This window comes from Tyto alba, unplaced genomic scaffold, assembly GCF_018691265.1.
Source record: "Tyto alba isolate M040663 unplaced genomic scaffold, T.alba_DEE_v4.0 Super-Scaffold_38, whole genome shotgun sequence".
NCBI lineage: Eukaryota > Metazoa > Chordata > Aves > Strigiformes > Tytonidae > Tyto > Tyto alba.
Genome location: NW_024881313.1, coordinates 30,896,230 through 30,914,311, shown reverse-complemented (window position 1 = coordinate 30,914,311; position 18,082 = coordinate 30,896,230). Strand labels below are relative to the sequence as shown.

Genomic DNA, 18,082 nt, shown 5'->3' with positions numbered 1-18,082 from the left:
TCCTGAACAACAGAGAGAGATACATCTCACTTCACATAGTCTATGTGCCTAGCACAAGATAAGCATGTCCTAATAATTAGGCTTAGCAAGAGAATAAAACATGATCCCTATAAAAAGATACCAGAATCCTGAAGGACACGCTCACAAAAGACAAGTTATAAAAATAGGTAAATAAAAGTAAAAAAGCAATTCAGTAAAGTCATTAAGTGTTTAGAAGGTAAGAGAGGCCTGGCTTGATCTAGTCAGCTGGAAGGAAGTGTGGCTGTACCTACTGCTCTGCTCTGGCACGGCCACGAGAGGGCAGGGAAGACAGAAACATGCTGAGAAAAGGTTGCTGAGTGCTTGTGATACAAGAGCCACAGGAAAAAAAGGAGACAAGCACAGAGAGGCCACTGGACCAACTAATTGTCCCCAACTAGTCAAAAATGTGGGGGAGAGGAAAAGGAGAAGAGGGTACTTGGCTCAACTAAAAAGGACACTTTCCAGCATGCCTATAAAATCTCTGGTGTAGTAGTATCCAGACACAGCACTATCTCCTATGGTTAACTTTCATGGGAAAAACAGCTATGGAAAGGCTGAAAGCTCACCAGGACTAGTCACAATCTCTTTGTTTATTTATTTAAAAAGATTTTTCATGGACACCATGATTTCAACAGTATTCATAAAAACACTGGAAAAAAGTACTTCTTTACTACTATCTAGTTTGTATCAAAACCTTAAAAATGAACATAAGTGACTAACAGCAACAGAATGCACAAGTCTTAGAAATAAACTGTTATATGCTTAAATATATGAAGAAGGGAAAACCTGAAATTAAGAGTATTATTACATTAAGCATGTATTTTTTTTCCTTTTAGGAATACTGCAATAGTCTCAAAAGGTACTACTTTTTTTTTTTTTTTAAATAAACATCTTGATTTCATCTCCTTCTTGTTAATCAAGTGTCCTGTCACTTATCCTACCTTAGCAGCCCTGGTAGCCTTAATTTTCAGCAGCATATCAACAAAAGCCACTCGCACTTTCTCTGAACTGTCATGAAGACTCTGTTTGACTGCTGGCAGGAGCTGTTCCAGTAATGGATGACTTAGTTTGTTGTCCAAAATTATTGGTAGGCACTGCAAGAAACAGAAGATTATGCTAAAAAAAAAAAAAAATTTAAAGAATATATATGAAAAAAAGATATAGTTAAGAATTGTTGAACTGGACCATGACACTTCTAAGGTTAAATTAAGTAGGGACAGACACTGTGCATGCATATTTTTTCTTGTAATATTCTTCAGTAAAGACTGATACAGTTATTTCAAATTTCCAGTGAATTATGTTCAGTGAGTTCACTTCAGCTGAAGCAGCTTCAGATCTACACTTAGGCCTGAGGCCATGGTCTTGCCTTCTACCTGAGGGCACAATGTTGAGTAATTTTTGTGGTAGCAATACCACCTCCCTACACTCTGCTGATTTCAGATTAAAAATACGTCTTTTTCTGATAAGTTCTTTTTAAATCAGCATTTTCTGTTTAGCCAGTATAGACCCCTAAGCAGCTATAGCGGAGCAAGTAAGGATTAACACGAGGACAGCTCAAATTTAAGGCTGAATTGACACAGGCACAGAATCCATAAGAGAAAATACTGCTTAGGGAGTTCATTTTTCTGTCCAAGCTATTAGTTATTTACCAGATGCCAGAAAGATGTAGATGAACTAATCCTAACATACTGAACAATGCACAGGAGACTGGTATTCCCAGAGAAACAGTATGTAATTACATATATCCAAACCTCAGAAACACAAAGTGGGGTACAAAATCATAATGTGATTGTGCATGTCTTGGGATGGATTAAAACCAGTAACATAGAAACTTGCCTGCATACATTTTCAAGTCTAAGCATAATTTCTGATAGCTAAAGTAACTAAATTATCAGGTCCAAACAATGTATACGAGACTGGAAATGCAAAGCGGTAGAGAGTCACAAAGCCAAACAGTCACTATTTTAAAAGGCATTTGTTCATTCCAAATGTTTGGCTTTTATAAAATGTGTGCAAAACTTGCGTCTATTAGGAACATTATTGACTAAGTCATTTTGCAGAATAAGTAATTTCCTCGACTTAAAGTGTCCCATACTAGAAACCTGAGCATCAACTAAAATATAAAAATTACAATCATGATTTTAAATTTAGAAAAAAAGATTTACTTTAAAAACAGAGCATCGAACATCAGCAGATGTTACATCACATGCCAGCTCTCCAATTAGTTTTTTTAAAAGATCAGCAAGAATTATTGGAGGAATCATCTCCCAGTATTTGGATGATATCTGAGAAACTCCAAGTATTCCTGTGGAGCGGACAACTGGATGAGGGTCTTCTAAGAGATTCTAAAACAGAAGAATAATAGCGTGAGTATATGCATTATTGTGACTCTACTGCTGTTTGACATTAACCTGTCATAAGCAAATAGCATTCCATTACCTTTTTGTCGTACTATGAAAGTACTGTAATATTAATATTGCCTCAAGTCATTTTATTAAGCAAACTAGGAAGTTTAAATCAGAAGCAAAATTAAGACTATTAGCCATTTTTGTTTTTAACTGGACTTTCGAAATATTGTTTTTAAAACCAGCTCACATTAAGTCTTACATCTGTGACTTAACTGAGAATATTTAGACTTCTATTTACATATGAGTTTACATTGGGCACTGTTCATATGCAACAATATAAAGACTTTGAAATTCATTCAGTTATCTGATGTTCACATTTTAAAGGACCATACTCATGATTTCCCAAATATTTTCTTTAACAATCCCAAATATTTCCTTTTCAAAGTTGAAAATGGTGCAATGTTGTCAACTTACTACAGAAATTTAAAATATTGGTTTTATTTTTGTATTTTCTGCATCACAGGCCTGTATTTCCCTATGAATACTATCCAGAATTTCCATAAATTTTAATTGCATCAACATCTTATTTTTCGGTTAGTTTGATGAAAGTTTCATTTTTAACATTTTAGTTTTATTAAAACTTACAAAAAGCTCGTCAAACTGTTTTTGAATTTCATTGTCCATCTCTTCAGTGTTAAAACTGGGATCACGAACAGGAAAAGCATCTACAAACAAAAATGCTGCATTTGATCGAACTTCTGAGTTTCTGGCCTGTTACAAAGAAGGAAAAAATTTCTTTGGATAAGTACCTACTATTAATATCAAAAGGCATATCCTGTCAAACACTGCTCTCCAAACACTTCTAGCAACTTAATGTGTTTAAGTAGATGGAACAGATAAATTTTTAAATGTATGGAAGAACTTAAGAGTAACATATGATTTTTATTTTTTTTTTTACCTTACATTCCTGCCCATTCAGTAAAACCTGAGTTATAACTACAATCAGCTTTCAAAGCATACCAACTTCAGTGACCCTGAAGAGTCACAGTCAGAGCCATCTTGTAGTGCTAAATAAATTAAAAGCAGTTATGATTTCTCTTGCTTACCTTAAAGGTCCTGTCAAGAGACAGGTGATTTAATTGAAAAGCTCAAGCCTATTTCATCTTCGGGAAAACAGTATTTAGAAACTAAGTACCGGCAAGCCTGGAGAGTAACTTATCCAACAGAAACACTCTCGTTTCTGCATCTGTGCACATAAGTAACAGGACCATGTTCTGAGCTCCAGGCAGCTCGTCGAAAATCTAAGGCAAGCCTCATAACCCTCAGACATTTTACCATTTTTAATAGTTTTCAGTGTGTTACACTATACATTTTGCTAGTTGTAGAGCCCCGAATGTAAAGAAAAATGAAAAAAATGTATATTTAGACACTCAGTGAAAAATAATTGGCCCTGTAGACTCTTAAAAGGATAGAAAAAGAAAGCAGGCAATGAAATGAAGAAAATATGAAATTCAGGGCATCTCAGGGAGAAACCTGAAATCTAACCATCAGATTACATTTTATTTATCAAAGATGGCAGTGCAACGATAAGAGCCTGTACTAACTTCTCCAGGAAGGACAGAAGAATTTTGTTCAAATTTTGATTCCAAGTTAAAACAAACAAATGTGTATACATATATAAGACTACTTATATACAGTGTAGTAAAACAATCAAAGTAGGCTTAATTTTACCAGCAAGATAAGAGACAGTCTAGGGAAAATCCTGACTATTCTATTAATCTAATTTTCTTCTTCCCTTGTCATAAGAAACATTCAGATCAAAGGCAGAGAAAAGAAAAACAAGGATAATCATGTAATATTTAGAACTAAATAAACTAATGTCAAATAAAAACAGACAAACACAAAAGAAATGAACATCTATTACTTCATTTAACAGTTTATTTTGTATTTCCTTTTTGGACCAATCCTCATATGGTGGTCGCATCTCTGAGTAGAACAAAAAAATTCCAAATTCTTCAGGCCAACAAATTTCATAGCAATTCTACACTTAATACTACAAAGGCAAATAAAGCCCATATATACATTCTTTAGTTACAGACTTGTGCTTCATTTATCATGGATAATACAAATAGTCTAAAACTGAAAAGATTATAATTCTTAATTCAATCCTATAAAGCTGAAGAAAATCCTTTAACTTTGGGCTTGTCTGTATTGAAGAATTAATGCAAAGCAAGCTAATATGTGAATTCACAGTGAAATAGCTCTTCTGCACTAATACTTCATGTAAAAATTAATTCAAGTATGGTTTTGTGCAGTAACCTAGACCTTCTCTTCCATGGCCATTACAGAAAGTTAATTTTCATAAACTTTCTAAGTGCATTACACTGAATCCCATTAAGTTCACTTAAATTCTGAACCAAGTACTCACAGTTTAAATTCCTACCTTTAATTAATTACAATTTATCCCAAATGATTTACATATTCAAGCTTGTAATAATGTCTTCATAGGGATAGAACCTAGGACTTCAAATTCATATCCTATTTTACTCCACACTGACTTTTCCATGCAAGAGGAGCCTGCAGTTATTTAAATGATGAATGATTCTTTACCTTTATGCTTGTAATATTCTGAGGAACTTTCAGAACCTTTTTAAACAGTATTTTAATCTTTTTGTTCAGTTATTTTTCAGAGCTTTCTTCTAATTTTCATCTGGTCTTACAGGTCCTGAAATTCACTGCCAATTATTTAAAACACTGTTTTTCCCCAGTAGAAGTTAGTTTAGAAGTGTGGAATGTTAAAAAAAAAGAAAAACAACCAAACACACCCCTTCAAAGCAATCACTTCCTTCAACAGCTTGAATTTCTTCTATGTTTGCATGAGACTTACTTTTCATAATAAAAACATGGAAAAAGATGAGGAAGTCACATAAGAGCTTATATTATGAAAACTTAAAGTTGCATAAAGGCTTATAAAATATGCATAGGTAAAAGCCACGAAGGGATCTCTTCTGTTCTCTCAGCATTTGTAAATCAAGTAATTTAAGAAGAAACAGAGAACTATGTATTACAAATAAGCATTCTCAGTTTAAAGGTTTCAGAGATGAGATCAAGTAGTTTCAACACAAACAGTTCTGGAATCCTTTGTGTTCTTACAACTGAAGTATTTTTAATTTCTGCAAGAAGGAGGGGTAAAGAGGTCCTTCTGTGAGTTCCCTTTCTGTTTTGTAACCAGTGTTCCAGAACAGCATTTGCTATTTGCTGTATTAAATTAGGGATTTGTATACTCAGTAAAATAGGAGCATCAAACTGGTTATCTAAAATTAAACTGACATTTCAAGCTTTGGAGAGGAATCCATACTAGTAAGGACAATTATAAGCTTCTCTTCTTAGTTCTGTATCTTAAACTACTGGTGATTCTGAGTCACAGCAATAGTTATCTTAAAAATGCCAAATACTTCAGCAGTACTATATGGAAAAGAAAAATTAACTATACAAAAGTCACACAGCAAGACACTGGCCTATTCAGAAATAAACTGCCAAATTTTGATGTTCAATCACATATTTTCTTTCACCTATCATAAATATGGTACAGAATCATTTGGAATTCAGAATCTTTCCTTGCATTGAATCATACATGATTCACATAATTGTCGCATTCAATTTTTTACAATCCTCCCTTTAACATCCTGAAATTATGTTCACAACAGTTGGACTATTTTGCTGCATTAAAACAAATTCTCCATGACCTACTTGATATGACTGTTAATGTCTAAACTTAAAGTGCTTAACTACATATGTAGAAGCTGTCATCATAAAAATGAAACAAACAAAAAAACCCAAAAAGACCTCCAAACAACCGAAAAATCATGCCTCAAAACTTCCTAAAATTCAGATTTGTTCTAGCAATGGAACCATCAGTGATGTGAAAATTAAGAATAGCAGCTGTTAAAAATTTGAACCACTTCTGGAATCAGGAATTTTTCCCACTCTTGCTGCCAAGCAATAAAGTAATCATGACAATCAAAAAATTAATCTTTTTTCCTCAAACCAGACCGTACTGTTACATTTCTCTAAACAAATCTATGCAGATTTAATAAGTTTTGACAGAATGTTTCACAGAAGTACTCCAATCTTATACTTGAGTTGAGTCCTGGACTTTGGAAAGTGAACTACTAGATGCCATTTACAGACAGCAATTCCTTTAAAAATGGAATAGCATGTCTTGCTAACCCTTAATGTAAGGCCAAACAAGATACTGGTCTAGTGATGAGTCTGTCCATCTTCCCACTTCTACCATAGGGTTCTGTTGAAGTTAAACAGCTCTCAACTTCTTCCTGTAACTCATAAAACCAATTTCAAACAACTTTTTAAGTTGTTTTTAAATATTTTCAACTTAAAGTGGTTTTAAGTACTTCTCTCATGACTAGTGAAGATGCCATATGACTAAACAGTAAATGAAACCAGTATATGCTAAACAGCACTTAAGTTGGCTGTAACAAATGGTATGTGTATGCTCCCACTGAAGGAATTTCATAACCTCAGACAAAATGAAAGTTGTTCACAAAGGAGGAAGATTGGCTCATCTTAATCACAGAGTGTAACTGAGTAGGTAAAATCCTGTAGGTTCCTTTTAGTCTGTGCATGCAACCCACAGGAAGACACACACACCTTAAAACTACTAAAAGTCAGAATGAAATTTATTGCTTCAATCTGACATACAATCATCATTAATCTGTACATACAATTAAACCAGAATAAAAGGTTTTCTAAAATAATACTCTAATAAATTAAGCTGTATTCTAAGGCTGGTAATTAATCAGAATGTGAGACTAAATCATCCTCAGAACATTTCTGGCTTTGAACAATAAAGCACTGATCATTCCATAAAGATCTTGGAAAACAATACAAGATTATACAAAATTCCCCAAATTGAGATGATGTAAATAGAAAACTTAGTGTTAGTCCCACTGTTTACTGCAATCCCGGAAAGCACCCTGTGTACCTGTAAATAAAACTGAATTATAGAAGTAATTTATATTCACAAGTTAGAATATTGTTGTGCAAACTATGCCTAATTACAACTTGCAAAGTTACGCTACTACAGCTGAGATGCTAAAGAACAGATTTTTTTTTTCCACAGCCATTTTATTTAAAAAGCAATTATTAAAAACAGAACATGTAGGAGGGACCCAAAATTTAGTAGTTGGAGAAAGACAGTCCTATTTTCTGAAAAGGATAATTACCTTCAGTGCTCTCCAAAGGATAGGTTGATACAATCTATAGAGCATTTCTTCAACTCCTTGATGAACTTTACTTTGTTTATGAAAATAACACAGCATCTGAGAAAAACAAACAAATCAATCCCCAAAACCACTTATAAAAATACTTTCTACACTCAAGAAGTGGGCAGGAGTTGTCTCATTTCACAACTTATGCAAGACCAAAGTGTATTCCATATTATGGAAAATGTTAAAACTAGACATATTAATGCACCCTATATTTTATTAATAAATCTCAAAAATAATAGAAAAAGAAAGAGCTCTAATAAATATCACATTTTATAACTTTATAGAGTCAATAAACTTATGTAAAGATCTAAAAGTGAGAAATAAAATCATGGCTAGAGAGTCAGTTTCACAGCAACCACTCACGCTTTTTTTACAGTAAAAAACTCTAAAGTAACTAGCAGAAATACTTTGAAACAGTTACAGATAAATAAGCCATTTCTTTGTTAAGAACAAAGGAACATTATTTGGTAACTGGAGTTATCCAAATACAAATCTACAAACTTACTATATTTTGTATGCATTGATGAAAAACAAGTATCATCCATAGAATCATGGAATGGTTTGGGTTAGAAGGGACCTTAAAGACCATCTAGGTTCCACCATCCAGGTTGCTCAAAGCCCCATCCAACCTGGCCTTGAACCCTTCCAGGGAGGGGGCAGCCACAGATTCTCTGGGCAACCTGTGCCAGTGCCTCACCACCCTCACAGGGAAGAATTTCTTCCTTATGTCTAATATATATACCCCCTTTCAGTTTTCACAAGCACTCCTCGTGATTCAGGACTGTGCTTAGTTAGCTAAAGCACCATTTATTTTTGTATCTGAATTATGCAGACAAAAAGGGAAAGTAGAAGACCAGAGCAGAGTATGAGAAAGGATATCATGGAAATTGATATGAAGTGATTCTTCTGCCCGAAACACTGATCAGTTTGAAAAGAAGTTGACCCTCTTAGAGGTCAATACTTCAGGTATTCACAGCTACAGACAGACAGGGAAGCCTGTGAATAGCATCTACAGAAACAATGCTATAGTGGAAGAATCCCTTTTCTCTGGTATGTATATATTTCAAATATACTGAAGTAAAGACATAGTATAATTTATAAGGGACTATGTAGCTCTTATTTCTACATGAGAATGATGAATCTAACCCAGGATTAATGCCAAGTCCGTACTGTTTTGTAATAGATTTCATTAGAACAGCGAGTATCTGATATCTGCAAAGTGAGCATAGGTTTCATAATCAGAAATTTGAATTCAGAAGGAAGAGTTGTACGTGTTGATTTCCTCTCCTTCCTTTTTCAATAACTTTGCTCAAGTGCATGACTGTGGTTGGTTACTTTTCTATTTGCTATGGGAACTTCTGGATTCTAAAGGACCATTTTAGATCAAATTCTTGCATGCTGAAAATGAATGTAACATTCAAATTTATTTCAGATCCATTCCCCTTGCCACTCAAAGACAGATTTATTTACATCAATGTCCTCTTTCAAGAACATAAGCTTCCAAATTTGAAAAACAAAATGCCCTGTCAAAAGCCACTCCACTAATCAGGAATCAGAGGACAAGGGAATCCACTATAGATATGAGAATCTGTTTATAAACAAAAAAATCTGTTTCATAACAGAATCTGTTTATAAACAAACCAACCAAAAAACCTGCAATATAGGATTGTATACTGATATATCAAGCTATATATTGCACATAATATATTTGGGTGAAAGAATGGGAGGTGAAGGGACATAGATCAAATACAAATGCTTTGTCTTAAAAAGCTTTGTGCAGTTCTCATTCTGCTTATGAATAAAAGATAGACACCTCAAATCTGCAACTGAATCAAGGCTTATCCCTATAAACATTTGTACAAACCTCCCGTATATATAAAAAACAAAAAACAAAAATTAAGTTTAGTTCCAGACCCATCTACTAAATTTGCCTCAAGGAGCTTATGACTTTTTGTCCCTATGATCAGCTATGAAAAGGTCAATTCTCCAGATAAAGAAAAGCATAGACAACAGACAGCAAAACCTATTTCTGGCACTCTGGAAAATCCCCTTATATTTCCATTTTTGAGCACCGAAGACAATTCCTGTGCAAAACTTTAAGCAGATTCTTCCTAAAATTTGTTCTAACATTGTTTCTTGGAATATGCTATTTTTAAAGTAAGTATTTGTGGTGGGTTGGCCCTAGTCTCCAGCTAAGCACTACACAGCCACTCACTTCCTGTCTGGTGGGATAGGAAATTGGAAGAGAAAATCAAGAAAACTCATGGGTTGAGATAAAGACAGCTTAATAAGTGCAGGAAAGAGGACCAAAAACCCCCAAAACAAGTGATGCAAATGCAGTCACTCACCACCTCTACCACAAGTAAACCAATGCCCAGTCAGTCTCCAAGCTATCTTCCCAAATCCACTTCCCCTCAGTTTTTATTGCTGAGCATGACATTATATGGCATGTAATGTCCCTTGGTCAGTTTGGGTCAGCTGTCTTAGCTGTGACCCTCCCAACTTCTTGCTCATCCCCAGACTACTCCCTAGGGAAATGGAGTGGGGAAGAGAAAGCCTTGGCACCATGCAAGTCCTGCTCAGCAACAGCCAAACCATTGGTGTATTATCAACACTGTTTTGGACAACAAATCCAAAACATGGCACCGTAAGGGCTGCTATGAAGAAAAGTAATTCCATTCCAGCCAGAACTAGCATAGTACTTCAGTATGAAATGAAAATTTTTCTCATTATAGTAACAGATCTGATTTTGATGCTACTAGTTCATGTCACGCTTTACAGGAACTTACCTCTCTAACTTTAGAATGAACAGGAGAACTTCTGGGAAGATGAATTCCATGATGCATGAAATCCTGAATGCAGTTATATTCAAGAATCTACAGTAAAAAGACATACATGCTACTCAATACAATAAAACAATAATAAATACTGTAGAGCTTCTTGTACTTCATCTGGACCAAATTTTTCCATGCTGGGGGTCTCTGCTTAAACTGATTTTCAAAATTTCAGAATATACAATTAACCTGATTCTCAGAACCAAGTTTGGAATTCCAAAGCACCTCCACATGGTACCTAAGAATTATTTGGTATCTGAAATGTGGCTGTAGCATTGTTGCGATGCTGTAATTATACTTTTGATCATCTTCATGGAAATCAACAAAAACTAGATAAATATTTAAGGTATCAGATATATAGACTTGCACATACTGAATACAAGCTTCAATAACTTAGATAACTAGTGAGTTTATGAAAAACATTGTATATATGCACAGCTGTGTGAGCCAATATTTCAGCAGCAGAATTAAAGGTGTTTAAATGCAGCCAAGTTGATGACTGTGGCAAACATTCAAAGTGTGACATACTCTTACCCTTTTGCAACACTGAAGAGGCTCTTTTCCTAAGGGAAGTAATTCCTTAAGGCTTGCTTAGGAACCTTTCTGAGGTTGAAAAGTCATGTATCTTCTCCACCTAGAAATTCAAAACTATCCAAATGAAATATTCAAGCACAGTATTACCTTTACAAATTCTCCTGACACCTTCTTCCAGGCCCTGAAGTAAATTTCTGAAATGCTTTCCAGCAAGGACCTGCATTAAAATGTGGGAAACACTTTTAAGCAAGCAGTCTAACCATATCTGTGCACAATTCATAAGGGTAACAACATGAAGTTTTTAATAAGTACCAATATTATTCTTAATTCTGTGCATTAACATTATTTTTAGAAGAAGAAATTATCTTGAAAGTCTACACTGATAATTACGGAAAAACAAAGTTAACAATTAATGAACCCAAGCACTATTAAAAAACACAAAAAATATCTCTTATGGTAGGAAACTCAAAACATTAGCACAGATATTTTATCATTTATCTCACAATGAATGCCTAAAATTCTTCATGAAGATATACAGGTATATATAACTGAAACTGTTACAAAGCCTCTGATTTTAATATGAATAATTACTTCTGTAATATTTCACTGAATAATCAAAGGAAAAAAAATAAACACATTTTTCATACATCAGTCCAGTTCTCAGGCTATGATCCTGCAAGTCACTTCTTATTAGAATGTCTCTATGTAGAATCTTACCTAATTAAATTAGAGGTTGCTCATAAGAAAAAATAAAAACATCTTACAGAAGCAGAAATGGACCTGCAATTCTCACACAAACACTGAAAGTAATGCAGCACAGTTTATATGAAAGTCATTTGTTTTAGCTAATGCTAAATAAGCATTTTACTACACCTATAATTGTACACATAGGCATTTGTAGAGCAACTATTAAATTAAGTTGTTGAAACAATACAGTAGTTATATTCAGCAGATTTGAAGGTGTCTACATTCTGATATATTTTATCAATATACTAGGTATTTTAAAATGTGAGACAAACAAGATTTTTAGCCAACCTCTTAATGATCATTAAGAATTCTAACTGTGATGCATACCTTGGAAAGAACTGTAATTGGTTTTTAACAGTTCCATGTATCATTTTAATGAAGTTTACATTCCAGCTGAACAAAAAGCTCAAGAATCTTCTTCCCTGTTGGGAGGGGAAAAGAGGAAAAAAAAAGGGAAGTCAAACCCCAGAGGAACACATAATTTAAAAGCCACCTCAAAAATCAGTAAATACAGAGTTTAAAGATCAAAAAAAAGTTCTTAATTTTTAAACATAATTCAGGCATTACTCTTATTTATACTGTAGAGAAAACACAAAAAAAAAATGAACATACGGATTACATATCTGCCTGCATTTTTTTCAGTGTCCATTCTATTTTGGTGTGACTTCAAGTAGTATCCCATAACGATAAGAGACTGTGCAACTCAGGACCCTCATTAAGGCCACATCATCAGAGCTCTGTCAAATGCAATATTCCAGGATGACACCATAATGACAGTGAAGGTACAAATAAAATAGCATGACAACTCTGCCAGCATTGGATACAGAAATATTTTTGAACAAAACCACTGAGAACAGCTGGGCCACTGAGGAAAATAAGTGCTCTGATTAGCAAGGACAATCCCTTTCCTATTGCCTCATGAAAGGTAATATCGCAAACTTCCTGGAGCTGTTTTAATTCATGAAAACAGAAAAAAAAAGAAAAAACTATGAATTTTTTTTCCAGTTTAGCAAGTCAGAAATGGTGATGACAAATCTGATGAGCAACAGAATTTTCGCAAGAAAAAGCAGCGGAAAGCTGTGGTTGGAGGAAATAAGCCCTTGCTCTTCCAGAATCAGCAAGATCTGCCCAGGGAATTAGAGCCTTACACATATCTGTACAGACAGCATCACTCTGGCTTATCTTATAGATGAAGTGAAGGCATCCAGCTTCTGAGACTTTGAAAAGTTTGGTCAGACATAAGGGTGAGTCAGCAAGTTGTAAGGGTCCTTCGTACCTGTCAGCTTTCTAGCTAAAAATAAATCAGGAAAATTAATAAGGGAGTGCAGTAGTAAAGAGCACATTAACAGAAGTTCAAACGGTGAACTGAGCAATTAGCAGAGGTGCAAAGGCACTTCTGTCGAGATCTGGACCAACAGCTATGTTCAGGCATATGACAAAACAGAGAAAATAAGGCTGAGAATGTCAGACACACTGAGCTGCATTATCATAGAGTAGGGGTAGAGGGAAGGAAGCATATAGGCAGAAATGCCCTTTAGTGGAACTGATAGCTTAAATACCTTCAGGTCAAGAAATAATTCAGAAGATCATAAAAATCAAGACCTAAAAGCTAAACATAACGTCAAGATTGTTGACCACAGGTCTAATGGAATCCTTCCTGTTGTCAGTGAGAACTTCTTCCACTAAGAAAGAAAAGTGACTTTCATTCAGTCTTTATCTTCAACACTGGTAGTATGATACATATATTGGAGTCCCAGTGGTACACTCTTCCATCAGTTCCTGACAAACTAGAAGGTCAAGGGAGTCTTGACCTATAGCTTCTGCCTCAACAAGGCAAAGGACAAACTCAAACTCATCTCATCTTCTACAATCCCGGCAGCAAGACAGATGAAGAAAAGTCACAGTGTTGCTTTCAACCAAGCTTTTTTTGCATTATATTTCAACAGATTGACCCTGATCCTAGAAATGACAGTAAGCGTCTCTAATTTAATCTGCTGCTTGTGATCAGTGGATCTGAAAGATTACCGTTATTCAACATACTCAGTATGCTGAAAGGTAAACTGGTGATAGGTGAATAAGACTGCAAACCTGTCATCTTCAGGGTTAATGCATTAACAGAGTGTTGGGCATCTGGTACTGCTGTGCTTGTGGAAATAGTACATGTGACTTTGTCAGTTGCACACACAATTAGTGTTAGCAAGGAAGAAGAGAATAGAACAGGCCTACCTCTAAAACACAATAATATCTGCTGTGCAGGGCTCTCCAGCTGTTTGATTGGAAACTCCACCTGAACAATAATGTTTTCATAAATCACAGAGAGATAGAAATTCAGAGAATCACTCCACTAATGCAGCCTGAAAATAAGCCTCTGAAACTATTGCTCTGTGTTGAATGGCACAATTTGGGAAGGCAGAAAGCACAAACTCCTTGATCTTTCAATGAGGCATAAACACACAATTCTGTATCGGTTTAATGTGATCTAGAACCAGGATACCGCATTCCTCATCCTCCCCTTTCCTTCATCCTTGCATATGATGAACCAGCTCAGGCAGCTAACCTGGCTGAAAAACAACCTTGCTAGGAAAAAAACTAATCAGCTACCTCCTTCAATCAACACATGACAGAGCTGCTTGAGCATTCATACTGTGGAGAGGAAAATAGGAATGCTAGCCCATGGCAACACAGGCTCATTGCAACCTGGAGTTATATCAGCTTAAACTGATATGGAGCTATGCTCTGGGATGTGTACTCTAAAAAGAATTTGGTCTACTTTCCTTAGGAACTGTAGAACAAGCCTGTAGGCACTAAAGGGAATATTAGCTCTTACACGTTGGAGTTCAGTTTCATCTCAAGGCAATTCATACATCACGTTGATATTTGGTATAACTCTTAGCGTTTCAGAAATAGACACAGAATGTAAGAAAATGGACCAGCAGAGATACCGGAGGCATGTTGGACATGTTGCTACAAGAAATCTACCATCACTGAAGCCAGCTAGGCAGGGAAACAAGAGAACACACATGAGGTGAGTTGTCACTAAAACTAAACTCCTTTGGGATGCAAAATCCCAAACAGAAGGACTTGTAACAGAAGTGCACTAGTTTTATAGCAATAGGTTTGAATACTTTGAATTTCAAGACACTTAATCTCCTGTCTGTAGAGCTGGAAGAATCCCAATTACCGTTGTAGAGCTGTACTGGCAGTTCACATATTGAAGTTGGATTTCAGCTCACAAACTGAGACATCTGGATTTGGATGTTTAAATCCGTAGAAAGTTAGTTGCCTGGAGAGTGATTCAGGTGATCAGCTGTTAGTAACTGCTTTATGAAGCTGAATTGTTCTGTTGATTCCGTTGACTAGGGGCAGTGCACCACTACCTAAACAGAGCAATTTTAAACACTCAGATTGTTTTCCAAAAGGCAGAGATATCTGACAAATCCTGTTTTATTTGCCAGTCCCATGTGGATGTCTGAGGCAACTTAGGTCATTTAATGCAGCACGGGGCATTCACTTAAGCAATTAAATCCTTTCCCCGACCTGTACTGATTAGGCTCCTGTGTAGATACCTAAATTGGTTTCAGACACCTAATTTAACTGAAACCTATCTTGCAGTCTTTCTACAACAGGTTGTGGTTCCCCTTTTGAGCGAATTGCCTCAAGGATGTAAAGTGACTTGTGTATTGGGTTTACGTGGTGAGGTTTTGGTAGCAAGGGGCCTACAGGTTTCTGTGAGAAGCTGCCAGAAGCTTCCTCTGTGTCCAACAAAGCCAATGCCAGCCACCTCTAAGATGGACTCAGCCCTGGCCAAGGCCAAGCCCAGCAGCTACAGTGGTAGCACGGGTGGTAACTTATTTAGGAAGGGGGGAAAAAAAACCTGTGCAATGCCAGCAGCAGTCAGGAGAGAGAGGATTGAGAAGATGTGCAAGAAACTACTCTGCAGACACCAAGGTCAGTGAAGGAGGGGGAGGAGGTGCTCCAGGCACCAGAGCAGAGATTCCCCTGCGGCCCGTGGTGCAGAGCGTGGTGAGGCAGGCTGTGCCCTGCAGCCATGGGGGTCCACAGTGGAGCCGACACCCACCTGCAGCCTGTGGAGGACCCCATGCCAGAGTAGGTGGATACACCTGAAGGAGGCTGTGACCCCATGGACCCCTTTTATACTTAAGGCTGTGTTTCACCCAAATATTCAAGGTACAAACCTTCTTTAGAAAATATGTGTAGTAATTAACATGTGTTCTATTAAAAATCTCACAAAATTTGGAAGGAAAAAAAAAAAAAACACAAACCTACAAGTTGCTTCTGAAGTCTAGATTTATTTTACAAATATAATTCCCAGTTATTTACTGTGCCTTTATGCCTACGAAATATTAAAGCGATGCAGTGGATTCAAATAAAAGAGGAGAAAATAATAAATACAGAATCAAATATAGGTAAGGCATTTTAAATACTGTGACAAAGAACACATACAGGTACACACTTTTTCAAGAGGACAAAAAATTACCTGAAATGAAATACACCATGGACAACACTAAATGCAAAATCAGTCAATAAAATCTTACCTGTCTTCCCTTTTTCCACCCATGTTTCCTCTCCTTCCTTTCCCAATGCTCACATTACCCTAGTACATCCCAATTTTAGTCAAAACTAAAACATCTTAAAATATGACATGTAAGTAAGAAAAAAAACCCCTCAAAACTTAGTGTCAGGTACCCAAAACCTGGCCTATCGAACATTTCACCTAATTCATTTGCTACCACAATTTTAAAACACCATATGCCCATACTGCCACAATTACGCTGTTATCTCAGAGCTCATTTTATGACAGTGTTCATATATTTAATGAAAGAGAATCTATATGTTTTAAACAAGCAAGAAATAGAACTTCAAAGCCAGTGTCAGGTTGTCTTGTCACCTACCCAGAAAAAAAAAGCTCAGATACTACTATCTTGGTGCACAGGCAAAAACTAAAAATTACAATACAGCAATTCTTCACTGAGGGAAGTGTAGGTGGTCAAAAAAATAATTCTCATTATGCTGTAAAGTTGGGTTCTTCTTATGCTACTTTTAGAACAGACTATGACAATGCAATCTTCTAAATGGAATAATTTAGAAGGGAAATTATTTTGCTATAGTTATCTGTCTCCAATAAAAGAAAAACTGCTATAAAAGAGAATTATACCAGGTTATGGTTTTAAGTATTGAGGAACATGCACTGGAAGCAAAGCACTTGGTTCTTATTACCTTGGGATACAAGAACTTGAGTGAGGATTTAGACATATACTTTTACACTTTAGTCTGTAATAGGAATAAACAGAATATCAGCTGTTTATAGCCTGGAGTCAGAGCTGATTTGTCTCGTATTGCTACCTACTGTACTGTAAAAAAAGGCTTAATGCAAGAGCCAAAGCCCACCCATATAAAAAATCACAGTAAGATAAAAGTTTGCTTACCTCTTCTTTTTTAATGTATTTTACACTCATAAAACACTGAAGCAACAAGTCCTTTACTTGATTACTCTCCTCTGAATCGTAATCAAAACAAAGTAATGTCTGATGTAGATTCCATATACGACTTACATCTGCACCCTGACAGAAAAAAAAGCCCACATTATAGTGAAGTAGGTGTAGCTTTAATGTGAAGAGGCATTTAAAGGATTTTAAATAATTAATTTGATATGCATTGTTATAGATTTTAAGATTGTAAAATAATTAAGATTGACTGACTTTCACCACAGAATTGGAAAAAATTACAAAAATATGTGTAACTGCAGAAATATTGGCTTCCAACAGCTGAAGACATACTCAGGTACAGAAAGAAAGCTACTATTTCATATAAAATAGATGAAAACTATATTACTCCACTTTTGAAACTTTATACAATGGAAGAACTTAACAGGGAAAATTAAGTAAAGGAGATATTTATTGGGTTAGTGCAAAAGATGTACACCATAATACTCTAAGTATCACACACATTTAAAAAAAATAATTTAAATCTATTAACAGAGAAAAAAAATGAGAGAAAAATGTAGAGAGATACAGAGCAACAGAAAATGAAGCTTCCCACACATAAGTAGTCTCTATAAGTAGCTGAATTAACAAAAATGAGTTACTTGATTTGGAAACCTTGGTCATGGGACTTTACAAATGAGTGAATAAAAAAAAGGATGCAAAAAACCCCACAGTTCACTTGTGAAACTGATGTCAAAAATCTTTAAGGTTTGTTCTAGAGAAGGCAACATTTTAATATGCTGCTTATGAAAAAGACACTTTGTAACCCACATGTATCCTAGATTTCATTAATTGAGAAGCACTGG

At 35.6% G+C, this 18,082-nt stretch overlaps 1 protein-coding gene across 2 annotated transcripts in view; it reads right to left on the bottom strand.

The window, feature by feature from the left end:
• The window catches only part of NCAPG2 (non-SMC condensin II complex subunit G2), a 45,420-nt gene that overhangs the window by 21,058 nt on the left and 6,280 nt on the right, over nt 1–18,082 (bottom strand). For both annotated transcript variants that reach the window (XM_033009740.2, XM_033009741.2), the window contains exons 6-13: nt 17,220–17,354; nt 12,100–12,194; nt 11,173–11,242; nt 10,447–10,533; nt 7,613–7,708; nt 3,015–3,140; nt 2,187–2,366; nt 963–1,115 (exon numbers count right to left, since the gene is read on the bottom strand). In XM_033009740.2, coding sequence (XP_032865631.2) covers nt 963–1,115; nt 2,187–2,366; nt 3,015–3,140; nt 7,613–7,708; nt 10,447–10,533; nt 11,173–11,242; nt 12,100–12,194; nt 17,220–17,354 — 942 coding nt within the window. The remainder of the gene's footprint in view (nt 1–962; nt 1,116–2,186; nt 2,367–3,014; nt 3,141–7,612; nt 7,709–10,446; nt 10,534–11,172; nt 11,243–12,099; nt 12,195–17,219; nt 17,355–18,082) is intronic.